The sequence below is a fragment of the Dromaius novaehollandiae genome, chromosome 11, assembly GCF_036370855.1.
Source record: "Dromaius novaehollandiae isolate bDroNov1 chromosome 11, bDroNov1.hap1, whole genome shotgun sequence".
Lineage (NCBI taxonomy): Eukaryota > Metazoa > Chordata > Aves > Casuariiformes > Dromaiidae > Dromaius > Dromaius novaehollandiae.
Window position 1 is genome coordinate 8,556,121 of NC_088108.1, and position 26,386 is coordinate 8,582,506.

General features: G+C 44.4%; 1 protein-coding gene across 3 annotated transcripts in view; it reads right to left on the reverse strand.

The window, feature by feature from the left end:
• Positions 1 to 23,277: 23,277 nt before the first annotated feature.
• Positions 23,278 to 26,386, reverse strand: part of STAG2 (STAG2 cohesin complex component) — an 82,984-nt gene continuing 79,875 nt past the window's right edge. For all 3 annotated transcript variants that reach the window (XM_026123100.2, XM_026123097.2, XM_026123098.2), the window contains exon 34: positions 23,278 to 25,187. In XM_026123100.2, coding sequence (XP_025978885.1) covers positions 25,164 to 25,187 — 24 coding nt within the window. In that variant the 3' untranslated portion in view covers positions 23,278 to 25,163. The remainder of the gene's footprint in view (positions 25,188 to 26,386) is intronic.

Here is a 26,386-nt window from a genome sequence, read left to right on the forward strand (position 1 = left end):
TAGAATTACCACTAAAGTTAAAAGTAGAAATAAGACTTCAGAGAGCAGAGCCTCACATGGTGCTCATGTACGGTGACATGTTCTCATGGTGGTGATCTCTGGCACCACCGTGGCCCACGCCGCAGCCCAGCCTCCGCGGACTGCCCTGTGAGTAGCCCGGCTGGCCAGCAGCAGGGCCCCAGCGGTGGCCCCAGCACGCCTTTCCCTCGGGGCTGAGCGCCTGGTGGTGGTGGTGGTCATGGTGGTGGTGGTCATGGTGGTGGTGGTGGCTGGTTTTACTGCTGGCAGCATTAAGACCTGCTGCGTTTCTGCACTTTTGCTCCTCCTTCCTTTTGTATCCTGATGGAAACAACATTTTCACTTACAAAGAGAACGTCAGCAAATATTTTTAATAACAAAACTTCATGCTTCTCCTACCCTCGTTCTTAAAAAAAGCCTAACTGTTTAAAAACAAAAAACAGCTAGAGGCACGGAAAATTTTGTATGAAGCAATTACGTTCCAATACAGCTACAAGACACCATTAGAAGGAGAGAGCAAAGCAAGGCAGCATTATAATGAGAATTGCCAGGCAACTGTGTTAATCAGCAGAGCTACCAGGTCGCCTCTAACAGTGGGGCCATCTCACGAAGGGGATGGCACGTCGTGAATCGTCCACAGACACAGAGGGGAGGTGAAAATGATGTGTGCTCTGGGCCTCCGAAGTCCCTGCGAGAGGGAGAAGGCTGAGGCAGGGAGAGCGATAACAGGATTTGAACGTTGTGCACTCCTCTGGCAGCAAGGTGCTGTAGTGCGCTTTATCTTTGGGAGGTCTTGCAGCAGTCGAGAGCTTTACAGCTCAAACCCCAACAAGCAGACGTTATATAATGCTTAGCTGGCAGCATCTGTCTGGATTTTACTACCACTGCAAAACTTCTCCCCACACCGGTTTCAGCACAATGGTCTTTATTTTGCAAAAAGTGATTTTGAAACATACACCGTGGTTTTCAGGGGCAGGATGAAAGAAGGCTCTGACTCACCGTGGTGTTCTCTGGTGGCGTTTCGAGGGTTGTCCTTCGAACGAGGAAAAGGTATGTCACTGCCTGCGACGCCACGGGCGCCCTCGTCACAGCGCGGCCCCGGCGGGAGGCACCTCTCCTGCAGAAACGACAGGAGCGAAGGCCCTCCCGCCTCATCGCTGCCCAAGCCGTGTTCAGACCAAGCCGCGGCCCCAGCCGCTCTCGAAGGCGCCTGGCGCACCAGGCCCGGCTGCAGCCGTAGACCACCGCGGCTGCGAGGCTGGAGCCCACGTCCTGATGCACACAGCCTTCCCCACAGCCCTTCGCATTGCACAAATCACTTGGTGCTTCTGGATTTCTATTCTATTGAGCTGCTCAGCCCAGCAAAGCACACCGCTCGCCCGAAAGGCGCGCTGCAAAGCAGAGCTGCGTTGCAGAACATAACCGGCAGGGAAAAAGGGGAAAGGGACATTTCCCCTGGGCAGGGGCCTCCTGCGTTTCCCCCAACGCTCGCTTCAGCCCAGAGCCTTTCATATAAAATATCATCACATAATTTACAGTAGATGTCAGCTACAGCCAAAGAGAAGGTTTATTTAAGATACCATGTGGATTGTTATACAAGATCCTGATGGATTATTTCTATCTGAGAATTTACAGATACTGCAGGAGCGTGGCCAACAATTTGGATTAGTTTAGATTAAACTCAGACTGGGTTGTTTTTTCTCCCTAAGGAAATCTCAGCCTTAGGTCTACAGCTTTTTTTTTAAAGGAAAGATATAGACAAAAACAACTTTCATGCTCTCCAGCATACAGTGCTTTTTCCATCAATCACCTTTGATATATGGAGGCAGAAGTGTGAGCTACTTCATTAAAAGCACTCACACATAACTGGGTACATTTACATATTAATCAGACAGCTGAGTTGCTAATCCCGCTATTTTATGTGCATCTGTAACCATTAGTCAGAGTCAGGACGCCTGTTAAATACTCCGGGTGCCATAGAGAGCTCTAAAATCAAGATAAGTGCAGGTGACGAGGAAGGGCTCGTATTTACGACGCTCCTGCAGAGCGCAGCACTGTTAGCTCTGCAAATACATACATATACATACATACAGCATCGAGAGCTTTAACCTAGCATGAACCTTGGGCAAGGCAACCCGTTCCTACCTCACCAGAGGGCTTAGCGCTGCCTTGGGAAAACGGTGTCGGCAGCTCGGTCTTCTCCACGCTCTTTCAGTAGCCCGGGGCCCCCCGCACGGCACAGCAAGCTCCACCAGCTCCCACTTGCTCAGCGCAGCGCCCAGGCAGAGGGATGCTGGGGCCGGCACGTGTGACCGCACGACTCCTGCGTGCCGGGAGCGCCGGGGCTGGAGCGCGGGCGAGCCGATGCCGCTCCGGGCACCGTGGTCACGGCCCACGCCGGCTGCGGGAGGAGCCGCGTGCAGGGATCATCAACAGGCAGCTCCAACAGTGCTCGTCACCTTTGTCTCTTTTTCTTTTCTTTTCACTTTTTTTTTTTTTTTTTTTTGAAAATAAAAGCTCATTAAAACCAAAACTAAAACTCTCTGCAGTAATGTGCCAACTTTGATGAAACCCAGGCAGGAAACGCAGTGAAAGCCATTCATACCAGTGGGAGCCAAGGGCCAGGTGGGTACCCGAGTGGCTGGAGCCTTTCCCCCTCTCCCCAGGGCAAATAGAAAGTGCTGCAGGGCCCCCCCAGAGGAAGAGGAACCAGAGTCAACTTCTATCTGCCATAGCAAAGGGAACGAACCAAGGGGGACGAGCGGCTCCCCCCTCACACCCCAGCGGCAGCCCCAGGGCCGGGGCAGCGAGGGCGGCCGGCAGCCCCCCAGCCAGGCCCTTCGCGGACGCGGCAGCAGCCCCACGCAGAGCGGCTTGACCTCGCGCTTTGTGGCGTGGGAAAACCATGTCCTCAGCTGCTCTCGTAACAGCTACCAAAGTGACCAACGCACACGGACAGCAGTGGAGGTGGTCCTGGCTCCATAATCAGAGCTGTGTTTGTTTTGTTTTTTTTGTTTTGGTTTTGTTTGGGTTTTTTTTTTTTTTTTTTTTTTGCTTTACCTGTTAACTTTCCTGTTCATAAGTTTGCAAATTAGCATCTTCAGCTCCCCGGCTCCCTTCCTCAACTACCTCGCAAACAACTTCTGAGTTTAACTTGCATCAACCCGAGCCGCCGAATTAAATCCTCTCCATCAGCTGACAGCAGACAGCACTGCAAGATGTAAACCCAGCACGCAAAGAGCTTGGCGTGTTGCTTCGCACAAGAGGCCCTGCTGCTTGGTCTGGCCCTGGGCTGCCCGCTCGCGCCGCGGCCGGGGGCCCAGCACCAAGCCCTGCCTGGCCGGTCGCCGCGTGGGGAGGATCGGCGCACATCAGTTACACACCTACAGCCACAGACTGCAACCAAAAACATAAATGTACGACGATTGCTTCTGTTGAGGAAGTCATCTGCGGTATCGTTTCCTTTTTGCAGAGCTGTCACAGTTTACGCTTCCTGAGCTTTAATTAAACAGAGGCAAAATAACGTGGGTGGCTGCCGCGACACCGCGGGCTGCCGCGCAGCCCCGGCTCTCCCTGGCTCGGTGTTCAGCTTCTTGTTTGGTGCTCCGCCTGGACGAGGCGGGCAGGAAGCTCAGCTCCAGCCCCCTCGACATCGGCACGGCTTCGTCACTTTTTGCGTGACGACAGCTGCGTCACCTGCAGCTCTCGGCATCCGACAGGGCGGCCGGCTGCGGTGGCGGCCTGCGCACAGGTGCCCCAGGCTGTGCGGGCGCCGCGGTCTCGCCCTCCGCGCGCCCAGGCGGCAGGTTGGGGTTAGGCTTTTTTCTCTGGAGAGCGCGATTCAGGCATCTCCATCTGCCGCTACAGGCCAAAGGGCAAGACGCGGGATTGGAAAACCCTCCCCGCCAGGGGCTTTGGTCCCAGTTCTTCGCCAAAACCCGGCCGTGCCCAAACCTCTTCCCTGCACCCTGCCCGTGGCACCGCCGAGGGGGGGGAGAGCCTGCAGCCTGTGCCACCGGCTCTGCACCCGTCGTGCCTTCGCCCCAGGGCTCCCTTTTACAGCTCTGGCCCAGCTGGGTATTTTCCTGGGGTGCCCGCTCTGCCGCAGCGGTGAGCATCCGTGTGCGGGAGAGGAGCCAGCAGGGCACCAGGGACGTCACTGCCCACGCAGCAGCCAAGGGCTCCAGGAGACCCCCAACGGCCAGAGGCTGCTCGAGCACCGAAAGCAAGTGCCATTCACCCCTTTGTTACCTTATCTCATCCCTCTACAGACTCTCTTTCCCCAGTACAGTTATTTCCCACCACGTTATCCTGCTGGCTTGCAAACCCACACCGTGGCTCCAGGCGGCAAGGAGGCTCCCGCGGGGAGTCAGCCCATGCCAGAGGGCAAAACGCCCAGCCCTACGGCGAGAAACGCGCCCCGCAGGGAAGCAATACCGCCATGCACCTGCGCGTGCCGTAGGGCCGTTCAGCTTGGGACACAAGGAGGTCATTGCTGTCGTTGCAGTATCCCCGCCTGCCGCCGTGCTGGCAGGTGCCATCACCTCCGCTGCCGCTCCCAGGCTGCGGCGAGCGGGACCCACCAGCCGCCACGGTCTGCCGGCTTCGCCTCCTGGAGCAATTCACTCTAGAAGTGCAAACGGAGTGAGAGCTGCTGTTTGAAATGCCATCCTGTGGGTGAACGGATGTTGACGTAGCTACGGCATCCCCGGCCATTTACTCATTCCCTGGCGCGTGTTAAAAAGTAAAATTCAGTCGCATTTAAACCACAAAGGGCTTATTCAGCATTACGACAGGCAATGGCTCATATAATCTTATTCTTACCATACTTACCATACCCTTGCTCTTACCGTAATTGCTAAGGGAAGGCCTGTCACCACTGCCAGCCACCTTTGAAATGCTTGTTTTAAAATCGCAATTCATTCAGAGACTTGCTGGATTTCTCAAGCAGGACTTAGTGCAGCTTGTGTCTTGCTTGCCCGATGACTTGGGCACTTTGTGCTTGAGGCTGTGCAGGTCCTCTGCCCTTCCCGGGGCACAGGGCTGGGCGCATGGCAGGCAGGCTGCGGGACCGGCGTCCTTAGTGGGTAAATCAAGTCGCTTTCTGTCTTGTGTCTCCAGGTTCTTGGGCCACTGAAACAAGCCCAGGGCTACTGCGAGCAACTTCATCAATTTAATATTAGGTTGCATTCAAAGGAGCTTCAAAAGTAATGTTAGTTTTTGGAGCATCCCTCCGTTTCCGTCGAGGGTACCACAACACAGGGCTGGATCACCCAAAACCTGCAGGGTTTACAGTAGGTTAGTTAGTAGGTTAGTTTTGGCCAACCCAAAACCTGCAGGGACGTCCCCAGGGCATGGGGCTGCGCGCTGTGTTCTTGGCATTCATTTTTAAAAATTAGCTGTACAGTTTGGTCTTGGCTTTTAGTGTTTACCTCTCCCAAGAGCATGTGAAAGATAAACACAGCAAGAGCGGAAGAGGGTAAAGCCTCCAGCCTCTGTTAACGCCAAAACTCCGAGAGCAGAGCACGTTTCCCAAGCGAACGCCGAGAGGGGCATCTTCAGCGCTTCCTTTGGACACCACGACTGTACACGTTATCCTCAGGAGCAGCTGGTTGAACAGGGGAGGAACACGCAGTTCAGTGAGGACATCCATTTCATACGTGAGCTATCAAAAAATAAACAAGACCTTACAGACAACATCCCAACTTTCTCAGGCAAACCCCTAGCTAGAAGCTTTGGCCTTTGGTGTGGTTTGGTCATTTGGCTCAAGCAGCAGAAACGAGCTGTCTGGAGAAGAGTCTTTGCTGCCTCATGGTAATAGGTGATATTGGCACCTTCCTATAAAATCCAAGCTGGCAATAAGCAAGTCACTGCGGTTTTATCCTGGGGTGAATCAAGCGTGGTCACCAGCAGACCAAAGGCTCACTCTCGGTCCTGCTTGCCAGCGTCGTGGTAAAACCCCAGTGGGAGAATTACTCTGCCTCCCCCATCCCGCTCCGCAGGACCCTCCCTTCCACACGGGAGGGCGAAGCCCGAGGGGCAGCAGCAGCCCCAGGAGCCGGCGCTGCCTCTTCCTGCGCCAGGGAAATGCCCAAGTCGCATTTCCTTTCCTCAGCTCTTTGCAGCCCCAGGACGCTCCCACCAGCCCTATCCAGCCCCGTGCTCTGGCCACGAGCTTCCCAAGGGAAAGGGAGTGGGGAAGGAGAGAAGAAAGGTCACCTGCTTACATCCAGTAAGGAAACTGGATCATTTTTTGATCAGTGCAAAGCAGTTATTAAACAGCTTAGAAAAGCTCCTAAGCTCTGGTCTCACCGCCACCCCCAGTCCCCACGCTGCACACACACCAACTTGAATTTGCCCCAGCCAACATTTGGAAGGAAGGATGCAGCTCCCAGTTTTTTCCATCAGAAAGGAAAATTCAGTCACAACACCAGCTGTCCCTTAGGAAATGGATTTCATGGGTAAGTTGCTCCCTGACGGCACGCGGTGCGCATCCAACCTGGCGACGGGCCCCTGGGGACGCGGCCCTGGCCCATGCAGAGCCGCCCAGGCAGCGGGGACATGCTACAGCCAGCAGAGCTCACCGTGGCACAGGCGGCTCTTGGACCCAGCCAAGCCCCACGAAAGCAAGGGAGATGTTTTCTTCCTTCCTCCCGGCTGCACCTTGTTGATCTCCAGAGCTGGTGGCCCTGTAGCCCTGTGGGCCGGCACGCAGCCCCTTCAGCTGCGCAAGACCCATCAGGGGCCCAAAAAGGCCAAGCAGCCACACGAGGCAGCCTCCCACCTCGTCTACTTGTGCAGCAAGATGAACATAAACCCTGTAAAATCCCAGGTGGCCCCACTGCGACGTGGCTTTGTTCATGGAGAAAGCAGGAGTGACTCTCCCCTTTTCCCATCCCAGTGTCCGTTTATGCCCATGAGAGTTCTGAAGCATTGAGTAAATTCCCCCACGCGTTATTCGTGACTCGGGGTACCTGAAGGGCTCTGAAGCACCACCAAGTTGTATTTGTGCAACAAGCCCCCGAGTGGCTAAAGCTTCCCTGAGCTCTCCCAGTCGGACACGTGCAGCAAGCGAAGTCTCCGTCCAAACAAATGCGCTTGGGAGCACAGGCAAGCAAAACCAGCGCTGAAAATGCTGGCCACCTTCGCGACTACAGCACAACCAGCCTCGCTTGGGGTATCGCTGAGGTAAGAGGACTTTGGGAGAGAAATCCTGCAAAGTTTATAGCAGCTTTGCCATGACTCAGGCAGTGGCGCTCGTGGGGGACCTGGGCCGAGGAGCCACACGGCACCCGCCGGGCTCCCGGGCCCCCGCCATCCGCTGCCTCCAGGAATCGACCGAAACCCGCAGGTTTCTTCCTCGCCGAGCGCGGGCAGCAGGGCTCAGTCCCGGCACGCAGGGACCAGCCTCTGCCGCTCTGTGTCGGAGGGGAGGGGAAAGCGGGCTGTCACCTGGGAGCAGGTGACTCTGGGGCACAGCCAGGCGCCGGCACGGAAAATTAAGGGACAGAGAAGAGCTGAGCTGCTTTCTCTCTCTCTCATAGTCATGCTCCAAACAAATAAATACATAGATTACGGATGCTAATAACAGCACTGAGTGAGTGCAGACACCTTCAGAAAGCACGCAGCTTGTTGAACGGATTTCACAGCTAATTTGCTCTCCTGGGCAGGCTCCGGCTGAATTTCGGCTGCGGCGCTGAAACGCTTTCCGTCCCTCCGCCCTTCCAGGAGGACACCCGCGCATCGCAACACCGCACAGCCACCCCACGCACCTTGGTGGCAAACACGCGGCGGACTGGGGGGCTGCCCGGGCCTGCTGGGACCTGGCCCATGGGAAGCGCAGCCCCTCCGTGCCGGGCTCGCACCAGGCTCGCGCCCCTCGCCCGGCTTCGCCGCTTGCTCCCGCGCCCAGCAGGCCGCCTGCTCCTGCCGACAGGACCCCAACGTCTCGCTTCCTCCCCCTTCATCCGGGGTGCAGGGTGTTCAAATTTACCGTCTCACACCACCCAGTGCAGTGTCAGATTTATATATCCTCAGTCCTTATTTACACTTCAATTTTGTCACTGCTCGCACACAGACACAAATCACATTTCTTTCCCAATACGTTCTTACCAGCAAGGTTGCATGCATTTTCTCACCCTGTCATTTAAAGGTGTAGTTCACCCGTGATAACAGACAGATACTTAAAAACAAAACAAAACAAAACAACCACAGCATGTAACAGCTTTGATTTAGGACAAGTGGATATTTGGATTTTCCAAGAGATGCTTCTCCGACTCATGCACATGAACAAACTGATCACCTTTACAAGACCATTTATCTGCTTTTTGTTTGTTTGAATTAGATGGTGCGCTTTTTACAATCCAACCTCAGGTGAGTTCTGTCCTTTTTCAAAAATCTGGCATAAAAGCACAAAGCAGAGCAGAGTTGTGTGTGCAGGGACTGTAAGCGATGCAGCACACTAGTCACTCACAAATTGCCACCGCTATAGCTGAGCGCTTTGAACATTGCTTGAAACAGAAATGCAAATATTTTTTTTTTTATTGGTGACCCAGCTCAAACCCACTTCAGTTTGATCTCAGTGATGCAGCCATGACTATCTCACCAGAGTAAGTGACATTTATTCAAGCATCTGAGGAGGCTGGCGTGTTTTTTTTTCTTTTCATCTTCCCCAAACAGTCTGGAAAGGTCAAGAAACCTTTCGCCAGATGTTTCTTAAGAGCCAGGAGCATGTGGTTCCCCCAGCCGCACGAAGTGCCCAATCCCGGGACACCCGGAGGAGGACACTGGGGGGACAGCTGGGGCTCAGCGACCACTGGGCACCACGCAGGGACGGAGCTGCCCAGCACCACCAAACCCTGTGTGTCTTGGGAATGAGACCTCTCCTTCAACAACGCTTTGTGTTTCCATCTACGCCTTTTTTCCCAGAATCAGCACTTCCAGCGGGAAGCAGCATGCTGTTAAAACCTCCTGGCCATCTCAACAACGACATCAGTGCAAGATCAGCTTGTCCCAACCTTACAGCAGAGAAACCGGGGCAGGGGTATGGATCGTGCAGGACCCAGCCTGGAAAGGGAGGGCAGGAGCAGGCGGGCACTCCTGGCTCTCCGGTCTCTGCCAGGGCAGTCCACCCTCCCCAGCTGGCTCCCACAGCTCTTTCTCGGGAAACATTTCAATAACATATCACACCTTCAGCTACTCAGCTGGGAAGGCCAAAGCTGCCCGTTCAGCAGCACCCCCTTGCAACCCTCCACTGCCTGCACGGGAACCAAAGAGGAACTTGGCCAGCCCCGGAGAGGACGTCTGCACGCCGAGAAGTCCTTGGGCACAGCTGGCAACGGTGACAATGAGGAGAGGAAAAAAAAAAACAAAAACAAAAAGCAAAAGCCCACTTTTTTTCCCCGGGGGAAGCAGCAGTACCATACAGTTGCATCAGCCCCATTACCTTTGCTACCCGTGCAGAGACGAGAGGCGGAGGAGCACAGATCTAGCAGACAGACCCAGGGACTCACGTTTGGCGTCCCACAGCGCTGCCTGTCCCAGTTATACGAAAAGGTCTGATTAACCTCACCATGAAACCAGCAGGTATTATTTTATGTGCCTTATTATGCTTAATCCAGAAGGATAAAACCATTCATTTAGGTATAAGGTTGATTCCTTATTTGATGTTGTGAAATCAGCCAAAATTTAGCATTTGATCTCTGTTAATCTATGATCTGTGCTACTGGGAGAACATACCCTGGCTCCTATTCCCCCCCTTGCTGGATTCCTTTATTCCCATATGCACTAGCATCTCAAGGAGATCGATAAAAACCTGCCAATCCCACAATGATAGGGTCTTTTCGGTTCTTGGCAATTTGCACCGTTCTTCACAGATTTCAGGTTTCTGCGAAGGAGGAGACTGTCAGTGTCTGTCTTGAAGAGCAAAGGGAAAGAGCAGGAGCCAAGAGACTCAGCAAGAGAAGCCAATAACCCCTTCTGCTACAAGCCTTGTGCCCTGGAAATCTGTGAACTCTCCATGTTGCAGGTTCCCTTCCACATCTTAGTTGTCTGCCAACATTCATCTGGTGGCAGGATCAGGGCCTTTTGCAATCATTCCCCTTACAAACACCAACAATACCCAGAGGCCTCTGCAGAAACTGGTCTCCCTATGAGCGAGCAGGTTCAAACCAGCAGCTTTCACTTGCAGAATCAACAGCAAGCCTGTAACCATAAGCCCTGCAACATGAGCAAGCCCGTTTCTCACTAGGAACATGTCTCGGCATCAGTCAACGACATCACGCAAGGGCACGAGGGCTGCAAGCCTGGCCCACAGCCAGAGCCCACCGCATCCCCTGGACCAGCTTTCCTCCTCTTTGCTGGGTTTTGGATGAAGAGCCACAACCAGCAAGACAGGGACCCTCTCATCCATCTGAGGCACATGGGATTTTGTGATGCAAGATCTTCAAAAAGCTGCATAAGTCTGTGATAAGCGCTAAACCCCCTGTACCAGCCAAACGTGGCCTTTTATCACAGCAGCAGGAAGCTGCATTTCCTGCCTCTCTTACCTGAGCAGAACTCCCACCGCCTGATCATTAACGATTAGGCTTCTGCATCACTTGTTGGCTTCTACAGAGCTTTGCAACTTCCTCATTCTTTCCATTTTACTGACTTCAGATTTTCCACCCAACACTGCAGTTTTCTTCTAAGCCGAGATTTCATACAGCAGCTTCAGTAGGTTCTCATGAGTTACACTTCTCTCTTCATTGCTGACAGGTTGATTTTTCCCTAACAGCTTCTTTTCCTGGAACATGTGCAAGCCCATCTAATTACCAGATAAGCACCTTGACTGTTATTAACAGATTTCCCTTTATTTCCCATCTCAAGTTACCCTTTTTTAACCCATATCTTTCTCTCTCTCCTTGCTTGGTTCCCATCCGTTCTTTCAGGACTCCCCTGCGTGCACACACCCAGCATGAAAGACCATCTCAGTGCAGTCAAGGAGCCCATACCAGACCTTTCCATGCACAAGCTAGACCAGAGCTCACCCTATCATCTCTTTTTTCAACATTTCACACCATGTTGTCTTTTCAGGTACCACCCTGCATGCATGTCACAACCTCCAAGACTTTCCATCTTCACTGATTTGCATCAGTTATATACAGAACATCACCATGCAGTAGAAAAATGGCAAAAAAAAAAAAAAAAAAAAACCCAAAAACAAAAAAACCCACACAATTCCAAGGATTCCTAAATGAACTAAGCAGATCTGTAGGAAAATCTGCTCTTTCTCCTCTCAGCCCCATTTCTTGTCCATCCGCCCTTAGGTGGCTTCAAGGTGAGTCTGGAAACCAGCTCGTAGGGACTACAGGATCTCTTCCTCTACACAAAGACCCAAATCAGTGCCACTGCATGGTGCTACCATAATCATGTGCCTGCACATTGCAAAATGGATGCAGGTTACAGACACTTCTGTGTTCTGCTGGGCTCTGAGACATGCCATTACTCAGATGTACATATCTGGCACTTGTTAAAGGCAAGGGTTGATTTTAATTTGCATGTAAACTTTTAAAAGCTGTAGAAAGTGATCTGTTGCAATGCACTTAGAGATGATTAGGAAGTCATAGATGAGGTGAGAAGCTCCATGTGGTACAGATAACCATCAGTCTTGCAGAGGTATCATCGATTTTACTAGTCCTACAATACTGAAACAATTCAGCAAATCTTCCAAACTGCTTAGAAAATCATTCTGGCACCTGAGAATACTTCTCTTTTCCTTTTCTGCAAGTGAAAAACCTGTTGTGTGGTTCCTACAGCTTAGCCTTCTGTTAAGCCATTTAAGTGACAGAGGATCCTGTTTTTGCTAAAATGCAGCTTTAGGATTCATCAGACAGACCACGTGACTACCACGTGGGCAAGAGAGGGTCGGATAGCAGAGGGGAGAGACACTCAAAGTTCATAAGGGGTTAAACAGGGTAGGTTTAACAAAGGACTTACGCTACAGGCTGCACGGGGAGCCGTGCGGAGAGGTCGCCAATGGGAGGCTGCTGGACGCGCAGACAGGACTCGACTCCTTGCTCCTAAGGGCCCCTTAAATCTACTAGAACTGTTTCCTTATCTCAGCTGCGCTAACCTGGAGTAGCTACTGCCCAGGAAGCAGCTAGACGTTGTTAACAGAATGGAATAGCCTGCCTGGCCCCGATGGGAATTTGGTCAGCGTGTAGTTTCACACGCTGGGGCTGCTACCACGTACTCTGCCAGTCACTGACTCCTCGCCAGATCTTCCGCGGGTGTTCTCACTACAGACCAGGTCCCCCGCAGAGCAGGGTGCGTGGCGCTCCCCCAGCAGCTCCTGGGTGCCCACCTCAGCTGGTCACGTGCAGAAGCGCCCTCAGTGGCATGAAGCAGGGACAGCCCCAGACCTGTGGCCCCGCGGTGGCGGTCCACAACGGCTGTTCTCATGAGAAAGCTGGAACCCCCCCTATTCTCCAAAGGTTATGTCTCTGTTACTCCCAGAGTGGCAGAGCCTCAAGTGGCCTGCGTAAGCAACAACCCTATTGAACAGCCTGCGTCACTCCAACCAAGGCAGGCAGAAGCATTTCTATCTTTGAACTCAAGGTATCAGCATGGCGAAAATTCATCCATGTGGAAAACTCCTCCTTCCAGCCAACCACTTCCTCAGGTCCTACCCACTATCTCACCCACTATTTCTAGGAAGCCAACAAAAACTAGTTTGAAAACGCACCTATCCATGACAGCCCAGCTGCCAAAGCTGTGCTCTTTCAGGCAGGGCAGTGACACCACCCTGGGCACCATTTTTGCTCCTGCTGACCATGAGGATCCCATTTCCACCCAGCCTGAGTCCATCAGCTGCCCCAGTCTGTCACCAACGAACTGCCTGGAGGGGCAATTCACTCCGTGGCTCCCCACCAGCCCCGACCGTGGCACCAGCCTCCACCGGCATGTTGGCACACGTGGCATGGGCAAGCTCCACTCCCAAGGCCACAAAAGCTCAGCACAGCAGTATAAAAGGGATTTTGTGAAACATAAATCAGCCTTACGGAGCCAATTACAGAAAATGTAAAATGGAGGAAAAAAAACAAAAAACAAAAACACTTGTCCTATATTTTATGGTCATTCCTTGAGAAAGAAAGGTTTTTGCTCCAACTGCCTCTTCGATAACATCTCTTTTTATAGTTGTAATGATGCCTTACTGATAGGAAGATCCTGCAGAGTTTTAGCCTGGCTTAAAACAAATCCATCTATAGCACTAAAGAGACTTCAACTATCATTGAGAGAGGGAGGAGAAATAAAAAAATATTATTTAGTAGAAAGAGTATCAAATTTGATAGAAACTAGATTTCTTCTGAAGTGATACTGATTAGTAGCTTGCTTAGGCCCTGACATCAGTTCAGGAGCTGAACTTGAACTCAAATAAATTCAAGTTTAAAAGTATTCAGTCTTAAATAAAAATATGGTTTTGTCTTTTACTATGCCAAGAATGTTTTTAACAATTAATTATTCAAATGTCTAATGAGTTAAGAAATGTTAACAGTTTTAAGAAAGAAAAGGTTTGAACAGTAAAAGATTGGAGGATAGCACTTCCAATAATCCAGTCATTTCATGCTTGCCACTTGCAAGAACTGATTAGGTTGGCAGTTAAAACAATATACCTATAAAATTTAGTATCTTGTTTCATCATTTAACATATGACAGTAACCACGTGGTTTCTCATATTATTGGTTTTACGGTTTACTGGTGGTTTTGTACCAAGAAGTTATCTTGCAGTTACCTACCTTACAGTGACTAGGGTTTTGAGACGTGCCATCCATCTGAGAGACTGCCATTGTCAGGGTTAAAGAAAAAGGTGCCGATAGCTAGCTTGAATATGAATGTGGATAACGCACTTCCAAGAATTTATGCTACTGGTAAGTCAGAAAACCACAAAAAGGAAAAAAAAATTACTACATCCCAGCCAGGTAACTCAGCAGCCATGAAAAGTCTATTCAAGAGTGTCCGAAATAAATCATCGGCAACTGGAGGAGCTATAGCAGAGAGAAAGGACAGGTGCATGGAGCAAGGCACCGCCACTCACATTCCCAAGTTATTCTGGGTCCTAGAATAAGTTTAGCTACATATTTATGGCTCTCAAGGCTGCACTAAAACTACCCTCTTCCCCAAATTTCTGGCCAAGTGACAGAACTATGAAGGCCTCTTCGTCCAACAGCCAAACATGGCTCACCTGACCTTCTCTCCAATGGCAAGTACAAGAGTCTTCACTACAGTCATGGTCCAGCATGTAAAACAGGTCTTCTGTTACACATCTAAACCAGAATATCAGCAAATCACATCCTGACAGTACTGAAAAGTACAACCTGTTCTCAAACATCTCAGCCATGAAAATCATGTAAACACCTATTTTGTCTTTTGCTGGAGTCTTTAACCTCCATTAGTCTTCTGTAATTTAACGTTTTCCTAACATTTTATATTTTTGTAAGACACGAAATTTGGCCCACTTTAATCTAGCAAATCATTCCTTTCAGTTCCAAAAGTACTGGCCATTTTGTTCACTAACACAGAGGTAATCCTCCGTGAGCCAAAAGGTGGAAGTTTCAGCAGAGGTTAAGGCTGCTAGAGCACACTACAGATCTATCCTTGGAAAAAGAACATTAAGCACTTTGTATTAAAAACAGTACTTCTAGAAACCTCCCCCCCTTCTATTTTCCTCTGAAAAGGCCTGTTTCGAAGGCAGAATCAGAACTCCGTCAACTAAAGTGACATTAAAAAAAAAAAAAAAAAAACAACCACACACTGTCTATAAAACCCAGCAGAAAAGCCCCAATCTGCTCTCAAAGTACAAACCCTGAAGTATGCTTTAAGAAGGGTATTTTCTCCATCTCTATTGTTCTTCTCTACAAAGAGTCTTGTTAACCAATTTTATCTTGGCCCTAAAGTAGCTCATCATGACCTTTGGACACTTTCCTCTGGAAAAAGGGATTTCTTCACCATAGCGCAACAGCAACAGCTCTGCATATTTGTGTGTTCTTACCAAGAACTATGATTTGTGAAGATCTGCAGCTACAAAGTGACAGAAAAAGAAGTTATTAGTCACTGGACGCATAGTCCACGTCCAAGTTTACACATTCCCCATCAATGGTGGTGGTAGTGTTTTGTTCTGTTTTTTGTGGTGGTGGTGGGGGGGGGGCTAGGTACCATACACAGTAGGGACATTTTGCTAGGGAAATCAAACCAACTCCAGGCCAACATAAAATATCCAAACAGCGTGTGTCCTGCACTAATACTGAGATCTATGAATCTCCTGTATCTGATCAAGTTGTTAATAGACACAGCATATGGGAAATAACATTAAGAGGCTGAGAAGAATGCAAAATGAGTAACACAGCAACAGTGACCACCCCCCTGTAGAGAAATCTTTAGAAATTTAATCTGTATAACCCTATACCTGGTCTCAGATGTGGCTTTACCTAAACCTTGACTATCTTCTTCCGACAAGAAACCAAAGTTAAAACAAAACAACCAAAAAACACCACCCCTCCTAAACTTAATCAGGTACTACCAGGGGTAGATTTATCTTTTCCCTTAATTTCAGTCACAAAATGTAGCTAGGGAATTCTCAGTTAAGTTTTTACACTGGTGATAAATCTCACCTTTGTTTCTCCACCCACACACCACCTTTGAGCTGGAAACACTCTTTATTTCAGCTCTCCTTTTTCAAGTACCTGCCTGTCAGAAGAGAATACTCCACAGCAGACCATCTTCATGGGGTTGGCTTCTTCTACAGTCCACTATCTTAAGGTAGTATACTTGGAATTTATACACAAAAACTAGAATTGACAGACAAAAATCTTTCTCTTTCAAAAACTTTCTAAGTCTTCTTGCACCTGTTAGTCTGCTGAAAAGTACATCACCTCCTGTGAGTCTGCATACTGCGGTGCCACAGAAAGCAATGCATCTTTCCAAAACAACTCTCGCAGAGGGCCTCTTTCCATTAGAGTCAACCTCTCTGCTCATGCAGATCAAGTGACTAAACTAGCATACACAGAATATTAACTATATAACTCTCTAAAGTAGTGACATATTAATATGATGTAAATAGAACATTTGCCTTATAATTCTGCAAATGTCTGCCAAGAGTCAAATGAATGTAAGAACTGCTTGATCCCGGCTTAAGAAGATTACACATGATCTTCCATTTCTTCCCTCAGTTTGCATGGCCAGCAGACAAAGGTACTATTTTCCTCTACTCAGCTCTGGTGAGGCCACATCCGGAACAGCATGCCCACCTCTGGGCCCCTCAGATCAAGAGGAACATGAGAAAGCAGAGTAGCTTAGCGAAGGGCTACTGAGATGGTCATGGCAGAGGCATGTGACCTACAGGAGAGGACAGGGGAATTGGACTTGTTCAGCCTGGTGAGGAAGGACAACCAGCCTGCAGTCCACAACTACTTCAAGGGCAGCTACAAAGATGATGGGGTCAAACTTCTCCTGGTCATGGCAGATGATATACAATGGGAACAAAAGCTACATCTTTGGATGTTCAGCTTGAGGCATATGAAAAATTTCTTAATCGGGAAGGTAGTGCAGCACTGCAACAGGTTATCCTGAGCTGGTGGAGCTGCCACCCTTGGCAGTTTTTAATGCTCAGCTAGAAAAAGCCAGTAAATTAAGGTTGACCTAAATCGGTGTTGGCAACAGCCTACCATTCAGGGGGAAACTGGACAAGATGAATTCCAGAGATCCTTTCTAATCAATGTTTCTATGATCATTAAAAAGAAAGACCTATAACCTGTTTGTTTTGGATTTTGTAAACAAATATTTACAGCTTTTCTTAATCCAGCTGACAATTAGAGGTTGACTTTAAAAAAAAATCTTTTGTCTGTTAATAACAAATTTTTACTCAGTAATGTGATAGGTGTCAAAAGAGCTATGCTGAAACATCTTAAAGCCCTGGCTCTCCAAAGTAGACATTTAAAAAACCAAAAAAACAGACCAACAAACCCCACCACCACACCACAACAGTTTTTCCTACATCACAGAACTTCTATAGGACTGGTCTGTGTGCTGCTACTACAAGGCACTAAAAAAAAGTCTGCCAGTGACCACTGGAAGAGTTCTCTATATTCAGAAGGGAGGCAGAAAAAAACATACCTGAATCTCAAAGTTTGGAATAGTAGCACTTGAAATAAAATTGCAAAAACACCCACCATTTGAACAAATCAGAGGCCAAATTCAATGAGTAAGTTGACATGAATTATTTATCCAGATCTGGAGCTCATAAAAAGTCAGGCGACTCTCACCCTTAACTGCTATGGTACTAGAATGAAAACTGAGTAAGAGATTTTCATTTGACCTTCACAAAAGCTACAAGCCATTGCTTTGAAAATAACCTCATACTGATTTGAGCTAAATAGCATTACTAACTTGATCTTTACTTTAAGTAAACATTACTAGCACCATCTTTTGAAAGCATAATTCTTTGTAATCAACTGCAGCATAAACTTCAGCTTACTGAATGATACTTATCTGCCCCCAGAGACAAGACTCCTTTCCCCAAAACATTCCATCCAAATTCCCTTAACACACATCCTCCTTTGTACCTTAAAACTGTAAGGAAAGAAACATACCTCATAAACCAAACAAAAACAGAAAAGAATTATTTTGTTCAATCAATGCAGGTTAAAGATGGTGCCTTGCCAAAGCAGAAATTCTTCTGAATACCCATAATTCGAACATCCCAGTAAAAACACTTTTTCCTGTTTTCCCATTATTAGCTACAGCACTGTTTGAGGATGGAAATAGCAATGGACTCTCACTTGTATTGCTCTTCTGACTAGTTAAATACAGAGTGGAATAAGAGAGGCCTCCTAAATTCACGTTGAGAGTGGAGAGAGGAGAAAAAAAAAAAAAAAAAAAAAAAAAAAAAAAAAAAAAAGAGAGAGAGTGACATTTTAAGCAGGAGGACTTCCTCAAAAACAAAATGCAAGTAAGCTAGGGTTATTTCTACTTTTTTCTTCTAATAAAGACTTTTTTCGAAAAAAGACATTGCAGGTCACCAGTACCTTCTCCACTTCTCTCCTCCAGCAAGACCTACACGGACGTAAGACATATCTCGTACTGACGCAGCAACACTTTTTATTCTTAGAATACAATGGTCTGAAAGCCCTGGCCAAAAAACAAACTGTTCAATTTCTCTGTAACTTTTTTTGACTAAAAATGATTTATAGTTGTAAAGGGTTTACCTCTCCATTATTGCCACTATGTATCCGGGCTGGGGGCACCTTTCAGAAAGGTGAGACCTAGCGGCATCTGCCCAGCTCAAACTGGCAAGGTTAATCAGTTTAAACTAAGTTGGACAGCAAAGGTAACTGTTTTGGTGGGAGTCAGGAGGTGACTGATCCAGGGTTACATGACTGGCAAGGCCGTCAGCAGCTCAGTGACAAACTAACACAGGAATAAATTAATTGCCCCTTCAGAGAGGAGGTGGGCAGCATGCAGATGTTCGACACCATGTAGAAGGCCAAGCCCGAGGAGAAACCACTAAGCATTGTGGTCAAGCTGTCAGCCAAGACCCAACAACGTTGGTTGGTTGGAGTATCCTGCTGCCCTAGATCCACATGCTGGTCTTTAACGAGACCTGAAGCTCTGATTTGTGTGTACGTATGTTTGTGTTTCCTAGAACAGGAATCATTATCCACCCGCTACAGCCATCCTGCCAAGTTAACACATTTTTGATTATGTATCGCTTATTGGTGTGTTTTTGTTCTATTGACTGTTCTACACACCATCCATTTCTCTTAAATGAATAAGCAATGAGTAGCAGTCACGTTAGTTTAAGAAGAAATCTAACTTTCCTTGCAGGTAGGGATTTAACAAATCTCTAAATGACATGCCTTTGGAACCTTAATAACGGATCGAGTGACCCAAATCTAATACTTCTGATGAAAGGAACAGCACATGAACAAATGAGGCTTCAAAACAGTTTGTCAGAATCCCCTACAGATCTGCAACAAAAATAGATATCTTGTTTACATATGTTGTGGTGCACTACTATCTCGTTAATTCAAATTGAATCCCACAAAACATAAGGTAATGCAAAGTCCTAAGGATAGAATTTCAGCTGTTTCACAGTATGCCACTTTTTGTCAGATCTACAAATCCAACCAAGGTGAGCTAGAAAACTACGCAAGTTAAAAGTCATTCTGAAGTGAAAGATGAAGTGTTGCAAGGCAAGCAAAAAGAAGAAAAAGACAACTTTGTAATGAAAGCAACTCAAAATAGAACATCTGTTCCTCTTAGCCTCATAGCATTTCAAACAAGCTGCTTTCACCAAGAACAAGCCATTGAACTGAGCAAGAAAAAAAACAAAACAAAACAAAAAAACCCTGTTCCTAAACAAGAAAAACTAGTGAGAGTTTGAACAGGCAGGCTTCTGCAGTTTTGAGTATTTACACAGGATGCCCTTCAACTATAAACCATCAGTACCTCAAAGAGGAGGAAAATGACAAGATAGTGTATTTTACTGACAAAGTCACTTCCCTAATCCATACTATGTTCCATAAATCACTTCAATTCCTGGCTGTTACACTTCAGTAAAAGAAAACCACAAAAATTGAACCTGCTTTTCAACATGCAAGATTACAAGCCAGAAAGAGAAATAATGAAGAGACAGGTTTTGTCAGTTGATACTAAGAGGAATTGTGCAAACGACAACTCAGTATTTTAAGACGAAAAATACTAAGAGCAGTCTAAATGCAAGATATGGCACATCTTTAAGTGCTTTTGTGCATGATATGAAAAACAAGTGGATGTGGTTTGCTTTTTTGCTTATAGTGGAGTTCAACAGTCTAAAAAGAAGAAAACAATATAAACCTGTGAAAACAGTGTGTTAAAATAATAAGAGATCTGTGCGTACGTCACGCAAGAACTGTGGTTTAACTGCTATTTAAAAAGCAACAGCAAAATGCATGGCTTCCTGGAATGGCCATATGGTGTGGTAAATAATAAGGGCTTTCATGTGGAGCTGCCAACATAGTACTCCAATTCTGAAGCACTCTGTAGAATACTTGGGCTGATGAGCGCAAGATCAGCAGGTTGAGATGAAGCCTCCATCATACGCACACCGCAGCTCTGAGCCAACCAAAAATAACCATTAGCTGGATTAACTATGGCACAGTATTTGTATCAATTTCCAAGAAGGCTACTGTCTTACAATATCTGTTGGCAGATGTTATAGGCGATTTTGAGAGAAAGGGACACGGAAGAACGTTAAGCTTAAGGTCAAATATATCAAATGAGCATTCTAGACAGGGTTATTAAAATTTAGATCATAACCCTTAAAAAGATATGCCTTACTCTAATGGGAAGCCAGATTAAATAACGACCTTTCTCCAAACAAACATGCTATCCCTGCTTAAATTATGACAAGTAAGTTATAACTGTATTAGTATCCAGCACAGCGCTTTCTCAAGGCACTCATAAAGAATGGAAATAGATGGGATATTCTTAGCTTATTCAAGAGAGCACACTAGGAATGTCTACAATCCACCAAATTTGAAACAATTTGCTGCTGTTGGCATTGATCTGACCTTGTCATTACCCACCTCAACACACTAGAAATTGTTTTCAACAGTAGACTAATTAATTGTTCAATTTCTCCAAATCCTTTTCTTTTATAACATGAATTTGAGGAGGTTTTTTTGTTTGTTTTTGTTTTAAATGAAGCAAGGTCCAATTCTGGGTCCTCTTCCTTATCTGAGATGCTCTAGTTCCATCAAAGGAATTGTCATTTTGACTATTATCTTTCTAAAATTTCGTCTTACAGCTTTTTTAAGGCCAGTTTTTCTAAACGTAAAGAATTGAAGCTGTCATCAGCTGAACATAGAAATTTTCTTTTTAAAACTACGTACAGGCTCTCTTTCAGACAAATACAGCTAATGTAAGCAAAATATGATGTGCTTTCCTCTTTTTTCAATCAAAATCACTCTGAAAAGCTTTAGCGCAAGTTACACAATCCCTTTTGGGGAATGATGATTGTATTACAAAGAACTGTACAACACAAGTTTTATGTGGGGTTCTATGACACAGCTGCCAAAATACTTCTTGTTGACTTAAAATGCTTTGGATGTTTTTGGGCACAGGTATAGTTTTTTAACATTTGTACTTCCACTATGATATAAGTTTCTAGAATTTAGCACTGTATCAAAAAACCAAAAACAAAACAAAAAAACACACCCCACACCCTTCCAGTGGGAAGGCACTCATTTACGCCATATTTTTAATGACTAGAACTTCAGCTGTTCAAAGCTTATTTAAAAATATGAAAACTAAGAGATTTAATCAAAAGACCACCACATTTAGGGCACCACATTGGCAACATGAGAACGGGACACAAAGAAGAGGTGAAAATAATATGACAGCCACAACTGACTTCGAATTGTCACTTCCTTATATAAATCATTATTATAGAATAATATTGTCCTACATTACCTTATTTTTCAAATATGTCATCTCCCTCATCCATCAAAGGCATAAGCCTTGCATGCTAATAAACAACAAATTAAACTCTCAGTACTAGAGATCACTTAGGATTATGAACAATGAGGGAATGACATAAGCTGTATTTCAGTACCATAAATTGATTAAAGAAAATTAAACTAAAGCAGTCAAAACATTTAAGCAAGAATCTGTACATTTTTAAGGAACCAGAAAGTATTTATCAAAAGACTTCCAAAGCATGTATTGACAGTTTTGTCAAATGCTTCAAAGAACGAAGTCCACGACACTCAGACTATTAAAAAAATTAAAAGGCTATAGATTGAAAAGCAGCAAACCACCTCAAAAAGAAAAGGAAAAAAAAAAAAGAGTAAACGTAAAGTTAATAGTACCTTGAAATTCCATGCTAAGACAAATGTCTGTGTAAATCCTCTGAAAATTAGAGAAGAGTAAAACTTCAAATTGGCAATTCTTTATTTAAATTGAGATTAGAATAGATGGGAATTTAATGACTCTAGTAAGCTGTATCAATCAGCAACACATCATCCAAACAGGAAAACCGTCCCAAAAAAACAAAAACAAAAGACAAAACAGACGAGCAATCATCAACTTCTTACATATTGTCTTTGGCTGTTTAATTTCAGCAAATACTTTTTACAGAATATGCAAAGACTATTTCTTTGAATCTCATTAAATATCAATACCTCCTGCATGGCCTCTTTGGTAAATTAGAGGACAGTCTTTACTTTCTCTGTAGTGCTTGTTATTTTCTACATTTTTATCGCATAGCCTTTCAAAAATAAAAAAAGAAAACCAACCCAATATACCTTCTTTTACAGGCATCTGTACCAAAATTGTATCACTGTAATAGATTTCATATTGAGTAGTGAAGGTATTTTTCTTAAGTTATAAATTTAAAGCCTACTAAAATCATCTGAGCTCGCAGCAGGATTTAGAGATGGGATACATTCGTAATGAGAAAATAAAATAAAAAACAAAATTCAGAGTCACATTAGCAAGGATTAGAAGTATGCATCCGTAAGATTTTAAATGACTCCTTTATAATTTTCAGCACACATCCAGGCTTGTTGCAGGGGAGGGAATGAGGAATGCTAAGGATTTTTTGCTCGTTTTCTTGACATCTTCTCAGTTAGGCAAAAAGTTTATTTTATCAGGTGTATGATAAACGTAAGGAATGGAAAGTAGTATGCACATTCAGTGAACCGAATAGCCCAACTTGGTTATATGCAATACTTCCAATGTCTGAATCAAAAACATTCTGAAGAACATCAGATAAAAGTTAACAGGGAAAAGAAACCAACAGAAAGGCTATTGACACACCTTTTAAAAAATGTAACACAAAAATAATTAACCATTGATTTCTTGCCATGTAAAAGTTCTATACAAATTTTAAAAATTTTATTTGCAGGTACTAGCCTCTTGAAAAGCTCACTCTGTATTTACACTGCTAATTCTTTTAACAAATTTATCTCAAATTAAAGCATATTTAAAACAATCATGATTGCATAACTTTTCTACTTTAAATTATTAACCCAATTAGTGCTTTATTCACATTTTAAAAACTTGTACAATTTATTACAAATATAAAACAGTGCAGATTTCCATACATTATCCCAACTCTGAGACAAACACTTAAAAGACATGGAAAAAGATTTTGATTTTTATAAACATAACATTTGCATTACTCACTCCCCTTTCTTCACTGACCTCCCTTACCCCCGATTTAAAAAGATCAAACATACAACATACTGTAGGTTTATTTTTATTCAAAAAGTTACTGTCTCAAGACATAAATACAAATCAGAAAACAGTACAATTAGGACAATAGAATGTGGAGGACAACAGGTTAAGGTAAATATATAAAACATTTTAGCTGGTTGAAAACAAAGCTGTAAGAACTGCTTTCACAAAGAAACACTCCTTCAAGAGTAAGAAAAAATCAACTTAAGTTTAAAATCATATATACAGTCCTCTCAGCAGTTCTATTAAATGCAGTGGTGTGAAAAACAATATAGGCAGTACTTTTAGACATGAGAGTATTTATTTATGTAAAATGAGTTAGGCAGATCTAGTTTTGAGTTTGTTGTTACCCCATGACTTAGTAAAATAATTATATTTTATCATGATCCTTTAGATAATCTATGGTTTTTGGCTACCACAGCCGAATGTTTAATTTCTGAGTCTAAAAACAGGAAGCCTTTTCGTATTCACCCATTTGGGGAGATCCTTGTATTGCAAGCATATTAAGGCATGGAATGATTAAAATAATATACCTCAAGAACTGAGAGACAACTGACAAAAAATATACATATGTAATATAAGTTAATATTTCCTTTAAAATGATGTCTAGCTGCCTAAGCCTTGCAAAATGAGTGGATGTCAAAATGGCATAGATCCAACTTTCTGTTTTAGACCAATTTGATTTATTTGTGAATGGACACAAAATGAAGTTTAAAGCTTAGCTTTCAAAGAATATTATGGGTTGTTTATGAATTTCTATTATCCAATCTAATTTACATACAGAGGAAATGTACTGTAACCTGTTAGAAGTATCTTTAACCTGAAGACTGCTTGCAAAGACAGATAGATAAAACAATATAAAATACAAATTTAAAAATCATTTTTAAAGCATGAACTCTCATGCTCTTCTATTTTTAAACATTGTTAAACTTTCAATATATTTCTGAAACCTCATAATTTTAAGTTGGAATTTAAAAGTAAGAAAAAACTAAACAAACTGCGCAATTATAAAATCAGCACCAATTTATATATATATATAATTTTATTTAAAATTTAGATCCCTATTCCCACACTCTAATAAGCTGTATAATTTTTGTTTAGAATTTTTCTGCAAACATACTACAATAAGCTTCTTTTATTTGGAGACAAAATACAGTGGCACTACTGGAAGGAATTTCACAACATTACATTTTTCTTAAAGGACAAGCAAACTTTCAGGGCTGGTAATGGGCAAGCATGACTGTGATCTGTTACTTTCTGGTAGTTCATATTTTCTGGACCTTTCTGAGAAGGCTAGCATGAAGCTTTTGGGAAAAAAGGAACATTTTAGATGAAAAAAAGCTGTTGAAATTCCACTTTTAGGCATTTTTTTCCACATGATTAATTAAAACAAAGCTTCTGTTGATGAAGTTTGCATTTAATTTAGAATATTGACACTCTTCTGGTTCTATCACTGTAAGAAAATCAATCCATCTATTATTTCAGTTCATGGATGTAAACAGCAATCCAGCAGAGCTCATGATTAATTAGGATAGCCAGCAAATGTATAAAGAGAGGGGCTCAAATCTGTACCAAACACCTCTCAGACTGATTAAAACTAAGAGGGAATACTTCTTATGATCCGGAATAAATTGAGAGTACATAAATAAAATATTGATTTTTTCCAACAAAAAAAGTGTAGCTTATCCTCAAATTGTTTACTTGTCCTTTACATTTCTTTTTTTCAGGCAAACAAAACTGCCCCTTCAATGCACTTGATCTTGAAAGCATGTCATTCTCCTTAGAGAAAAATCTGTTCAGAATTTCACTGTATCTACCACAATTTTGTATTGAAAAACTTCCTCTTCCACTTAGAAAATGACTTCACCACTGATTTATTTGCTGCTCTGGTATTAAAACATTGACACCCCAAGAACCTAAAAAAAAAGTTAGAAATGGTGTCAATTTGTAGTCTACTATACATTTAACAAAAACAAAGCAATTAGTATATGATAAGATTAAGACACTTCAAGATATGTTAAGGCATTGTAAGTTTATTTTTCTTCCAAACCAAATTCACCACACTTATGATTTATATTATAATATGAAAAGGGCACCTCATTTATTAGAAAATGTTTCTCAACACTTGAAATTAAAACCAGATCCAGTATGAATGCAATAAAGACTGTGCTTTACTTATCTCTGATAATAATTGCAAAAAAATTTTCAGTTAGTTCTTTGACAATGGTAATTTTATAGGCCTTAATCTGAAACCAAGTGTGCAGCGTGTAGCAGCTAAGCCTGGGCCAGAACACTCTATATACTGCCTGCTGCTGCGTGTGTTTATAAAGACAACAGGTCATCCCACAGCAGCTAGGAAGGACACAAACTTAGCATTAAATAATTGTCTCTTTCGGAAAGAGAATGAAAAATCAAAAAATAATCAGGTTAAACCAAAGCACTGTTCTTTGGGAGTCTATATGATTAAGTGAAGAAAAAGCCTGCCTGAAATGAAAAATCAATTTCCACTTCCTAAGTGGGAGCAAACCATATTTTCTATGCCAATGAAAGCAGGTATTACTGATATGCTAAAAGAGGAACATCCAGATCTTGCGACTGCCCTACCTTTTACAGGACTATAGAATCAAAAAGTGCCATAGAGGTACATAAAAGACCTAATTCTCCTGAATACCAAGAAGTTAAAGACTGCTGTTCATATTTATCTGCTTCCAAACCAATTTTTACTGTTCTTGGCATCAAATTCACCACAGATGCATCATACAATATTGTGCGCTAAGAAACGAACTGCCTCAGGTGCCAGCAATAACTGGACACATCATAAAATGGTAAGAGGATCACTAAAATTTTGAGTCTAAACCATGTGCATCAGAATAAACTAAAAAACAGATTTATTACATCTAGGTCTATCAAAAACAAGCACACCAACTCCAAGGATGATGGACCTCTGCAAGAAATTATATGAAAAAAGCAAAGTAGGTTTGTGCTCTGAGGGATCTGTGTTCATGAAACTATTTTTTACATTTAAAATACTGAGTGATAATTTCAGCTCTGCTTCAATATGGATTAACATAGTCTCTGAAACAGTTAATAGATCTTTCCATTTAAATTCATTTAG